Source organism: Rhinopithecus bieti, unplaced genomic scaffold (genome assembly GCF_001698545.2).
Source record: "Rhinopithecus bieti isolate Rb0 unplaced genomic scaffold, ASM169854v2 scaffold_33474, whole genome shotgun sequence".
Lineage (NCBI taxonomy): Eukaryota > Metazoa > Chordata > Mammalia > Primates > Cercopithecidae > Rhinopithecus > Rhinopithecus bieti.
Genome location: NW_016814460.1, coordinates 439,643 through 444,818, shown reverse-complemented (window position 1 = coordinate 444,818; position 5,176 = coordinate 439,643). Strand labels below are relative to the sequence as shown.

Sequence of the window (5,176 nt, the reverse complement as noted above, 5' to 3'; positions counted from 1 at the left end):
TTTTTAGTAGAGACGGGGGTTTCACAGTGTTCGCCAGGATGGTCTCGATCTCCTGACCTCGTGATCCGCCCGTCTCGGCCTCCCAAAGTGCTGGGATTACAGGCTTGAGCCACCGCACCCGGCCAGTAAACTGAATTTTTGTTAGGGTCTCTGCCACAATATTTATAACCTTCCCCCTGTTTTGCTATGTACTTGTCTATCTTTCTCTCCTGAATATAAGTTCTTTAATTTAGGACTGTCTCATATTTACCCTCATGTCTCCATTGTGTCTAGAACAATGCCTTGCTTATAGTTAGTACTCAATTTTCTCAACTGTAAAATGAGGACAATAACAGCTACCCCACAGGGTTTCTTTAACGGTTGAGATATGAAAAAACAGTCTGAAAACTTAAAAGCGCAATGCAAATGTGTGATTGGGTTCTTTGGGAAGAGTTTGGGGGGAGCAGCTGTGGTAGAATGATAATTCTATTTGAAGCCAGATGCAATGGGTTCAAATCATACCTTAGGCACATACTGTGTCAACTTATATAAATTACTAAACCCTTCTGAGCCTTAGTTTTTGCTTTTTCGTTTGTTAAATGGAATAATAATGTCTACCTTGCTGGGTTGTTGTAAAGGTGAAATGAGATTGCAGATAGAAACATCTGCTACAGTGCCTGGCGTGTAGTCGATGCTCAATACATGTTTATGGCTAAATATGATTTGATGTGGATTATTTAAGTTGAATAAGGCTGACTTTCCCCAAACCTTTAGCTCTAGCCCACCTTCCAGGCTTCAAATTCTAACTATCTGTAGGACATTTTGGGCTCAATGTCCTACTGGTATGCCAAATCACCATATCCTTTTTTAAAAAAAATTATTATTTTTTAAAACAAACAGGCCAGGCACGGTGGCTCAAGCCTGTAATCCCAGCACTTTGGGAGGCTGAGGCGGGTGGATCACAAGGTCAGGAGTTCGAGACCAGCCTAGTCAAGATGGTGAAACCCTGTCTCTACTAAAAATATAAAAATTAACTGGGCATGGTGGTACATGCCTGTAATCCCAGCTACTGGGTAGGCTGAGGCAGGAGAATGGCTTGAACCCACGAGGCAGAGGTTGCAGTGAGCCGAGATCATCATGCCACTGCACTCCAGCCTGAGAGACAGAGCAAGACTCTGTCTCAAAAATAAAATAAAATAAAATAAATAAATAAATAAATAAAGCTTTAGCTTTAGCACCACATGCTAAAGGGAATTCATCACCCTCACCGGAGACCAACTTCCTCTTCCAACCCTCTGCCTCTGTCAATGGTGACTTCCATCCAGTCACAAAGACCTGAATGCTGGAGTCATCCTTGACTCATGCCTTCTCTTCTCCCTCACCCTCAAACACCAGTTGGTCACCATGACCTGTCAATATTTCCTTGGAATTACCTCCCCCATTCTTCCTTTTTCTCCGTTCATACTGCCACTGCCACAGCCCAGTCTGGCTTTTGAGGCTTACCTTGGGCCTGCATTGCTAGGATAGCCTCCTAACTGTTCACCTTCCTCCTGCCTCTGTTCCCTTTCATCCAGTTGCTCCACTCACCTTCCTCAAATACTGCTCTTACCAAGTCAGTCTCCTACTCAAAAATAGACAGTGGCGCCGGGCATGGTGGCTCATGCCTGTAATCCCAGCACTTTGGGAGGCTGAGGCAGGCGGATCACCTGAAGTCAGGAGTTTGAGATCAGCCTGGCCAACAGGGCGAAAACCCATCTCTACTAAAAATACAAAAATTAGCCAGGTGTGGTGGCACATGCCTGTAATCCCAGCTACTTAGGAAGCTGAGGCAGGAGAATCAGTGAACTGGGGAGGCGGAGGTTACAGTGAGCCGAGATCGTGCCGCTGCACACCAGCCTCGGCAACAGAGCAAGACTCCGTCTCATAAAAACAAACAAACAAACAAACACACACACAAATAGACAGCACCTTCCTATTTCATATTGTATTAAATCTAGATCATCTTGCCAGTCCTCCAAGCCTTATCCCATTGATCCTACCCACCCAGCTGTGGACTCCAGAGAGGTGAAACTTACAAACAGGCATGCTTATTTTCTTGCTTATTCCCTCTTTCTGGATTCAGCACCTACACCCCTCCTACCTCCCCACTGTTACTACCACCAATTTAAGTCTCATTACTTCTCTAGATGGTAGGGCGATTCACTGTAGGACTAAATGAGATAATTCATATAAAACACTTAGCACAGTGTCTGGCCCGTAGCAAGATCTCAGCAAATATTAGCTATTATTATTGTTGTTAACACTATACCAGATGGCCCACAGTACTCAAAATTAACTAGAATTAAGGAAGATGGGGTCATAAGAGGAGATAAAGAATTAGAAACAGGAGAAGAGGGCAGAGGTGGGTCTGAGAGAGAAAGATCGGGTCACAAGTGGATGGAGAAGGCAGGCAGGCTGCTACTTACGGTGCTGTAGTTGCTGAAGAGGCCAAGGGTAGGGGCCGGCTCGAGTGGGAAGGGCAGGATCTGCTTGAGGTCCAGCGGGGGCTGCATGATGGGGGGCTGCCGTAGCAGAGGCAGGGGCCCTGCCCGGCTCAGGCTGCCTGAAGGGCAAAGAAAACATTTTGTGGAGAAGGAAGATTAAAGCTTGGAAACCCCACCCAAGCCTGCCAGTCCACTCCCTAGCCAGGGCCCCCACACTCAGAAGTGTCACCCCAGTGCACAGTGTACACACTTCCCCTGCTGGCTCCAGAGCAATGGAGCACAGTGCCCTGTGGGTCTGGGGGAGGGTGTAGACTGGTCCTTCCCTTCTGGGTGGTTTTCACTTCCCCATTTTCCAGCCTCCCTCCCCCAAAGTCTCTAGGCACATTACCCAGTAAGAGCCCATACCTTTTCTGCAGGCTGCCTGCTGAACCAGCAGGACTCCCAGCCTCAAGCCCCTGGCCACCCTCTTTTTCTGGTTTTGCTTTCCCCCAGGGGATCCTAAAGCTTGGTATCACCCCAGGAAGAAGACAGTCAAGTGGGTGATTCATCCCACTGACCAGAGGGCGATATTAGGACTTGGATTTGGAGGGGGCTGCTGAATCTCTCAGATGCCCTAGAATTAGATTTTGCTCTAATTATAATTCTTCTTCTTTTTTTTTTTTTTTTTTTTGAGACAGAGCCTCACTCTGTTGCCAGGCTTGAGTGCAGTGGCGCGATCTCGGCTCACTGCAACCTCTGCCTCGTGGGTTCAAGCGATTCTCCTGCCTCAGCCTCCCGAGTAGCCAGGATTACAGGCACCCGCCACCACACCTGGCTAATTTTTTTTGTATTTTTCGTAGAGACGGGGTTTTACCATGTTGGCCAGGCTGGTTTCAAACTCCTGATCTCGTAATCCTCCCGCCTCGGCCTCCCAAAGTGCTGGATTACAGGTGTGAGCCACTGTGCCCGGCTTCTAATTATAATTCTTAATTAACTATTGACACCTGTGGGGGTAGGTAGCGGGTTGGGTGGTTTTTGCTCTGGGAGGTGAACTACCGAGGCCATTCTCAGACCCCCTTCTCCCAACCTTCCTCAGTCTTCCCCAAGACCCTTTTGTCTCACCGGGAATGCTCAGCTACAGGTCCAGTTCTGCAGGAGGAACCTCAACCTGGCCTCTGGGCGGGGAATGCCTGGGTCTGACCCCAAGGGGAAATGAAAGTCCAGGCCAGCCATTCAACTACCCTTTCCTGAAACCTTTTCCTCCTCCTCTCAGAGTCATGGGAGGAACCCACCAGACTCCAAAGGGGCAGCCCAAAGGTCCTCAGAGCCCCTCTGGGCTTCCACTGGCCCAGCTCCCTTCTGCGACCCTGCTGTGCACCAGCTGGGGAGTTCTGGCCACCCTTCACTGCTCCAGTAACCCCCTGACAGCAACAGGGGTTCCCAGGAGCAAAGGCAAACCGAGGAGGCTGCATGCTTGGCCCGTCCTCCCTTGACCTTACTAGGGCAGAAGGTCCCCAGGATTCCCTTCCTGTTCCCTCCATAGAGACCACCCCCTTTCATACCTTTAGTTTCTTGTGCCTGCTGCCCCCAGGCAGTGGCCTGGCCCTGGCCCCCCAGGGGCCTGGGCCTGACAGCGTCCCCTTCCCTTGGTTCTGCCCTCTGCCCCCTCCCTTGCCAGCCCCCTCCCCCTCAGCCCAGTCAGTAGAATCAGCCAATCAGAATCCTGGAAAAGTGGGGCAGAGGGGAGGGCAGGGGAGCAGGGATTAGGGGAATCTGAGGCGAGAGGGAGGGGGTGGGGAGGGCTCAGGCACAGCTGGGGGCAGGGAGCTGGTCCAGAAAGGTCTGGAGGGGTCTGTCTCTTTCACCCCATGCCAGGGTGGGTGGTCAGGGTGACTGAGACAGAGGGGGGTGTCAAGGCTACTGGGAGCTTGGGCTTCAGAATTCTCAGGGCTGAAGGAGAGGGTAAGATCCTTGGCTTTGACCCTTAAGTAGCTGGTGGTCTGTATGCTTTGTGTCTATTCCCTCCTCTGTCACCTTCAAGGTTGGGATGGGATAGAGAGAGGACACACACACACACACACACATACACTTGGGATGGGGTGGAGAGAGGACACACACACATACACACAGAGAGACTGACAGATGAAAGTGAGAGGATGGGAGAGTGGTAGCAGCAGGAATAGGTGACGGAGGAATGGGACAGTGACACTGCGAGATAAAAGGATCGAGAACAATGGAGAGATGTCAGAGAGCGAAATCAGACATACAAACAGAGAGACACTGCCGAAAAGCTGGACACAGAGCTAGAGACTAGGGCAGACAGACTGAAAGACACAGAACAGAGACAGCAAGAAAGAAAAAAGAGAAGAGAGAGGGACAGACAGACCGACGGGGCAGCTTGACCATCTCCCCTTCCTGGTCTGTCCCCTCATGGCATCTCCCCTCTGTGCTCCACCCTCCCTTACTGCCTGTTATCCAAGGCTGTTACTGCCTGTTACCCAAGGCCAGGGCAACCTTAATGAGCCCCAGGCGGCATCAGGAATGGTGAGAGAAACCTGAGTGCTCCCAGAGTCCCCTGCACCCAGCAGCTACCCCTAGCAGCTGGTTTTGGGCTGGCACTTGCCCTGCCCCAGAGCACCAGAGGCTGAAACTTGGCTTGACCCTTTCCCTGGTTCTAGATTTCTCTAGGCTCCCACTCCTCAAAGCCATCTTTTTTTTTTTTTTTTTTTTTTTTT

The 5,176-nt window shown here is 50.4% G+C and overlaps 1 protein-coding gene and 1 long non-coding RNA gene across 4 annotated transcripts in view; one reads left to right on the top strand and one right to left on the bottom strand.

The window, feature by feature from the left end:
* The window catches only part of LOC108514616 (uncharacterized), a 67,935-nt gene that overhangs the window by 32,228 nt on the left and 30,531 nt on the right, over nucleotides 1–5,176 (top strand). The window lies entirely within an intron of this gene.
* ZNF385A (zinc finger protein 385A) overlaps nucleotides 1–5,176 on the bottom strand; it is a 27,596-nt gene that overhangs the window by 16,101 nt on the left and 6,319 nt on the right. For 2 of the 3 annotated variants that reach the window (XM_017850936.1, XM_017850934.1), the window contains exon 3: nucleotides 2,445–2,581. In XM_017850936.1, coding sequence (XP_017706425.1) covers nucleotides 2,445–2,581 — 137 coding nt within the window. Of the gene's footprint in view, nucleotides 1–2,444; nucleotides 2,582–4,003; nucleotides 4,125–5,176 lie in introns of those variants that run through there. The other variant, XM_017850935.1, reaches the window with a different exon arrangement.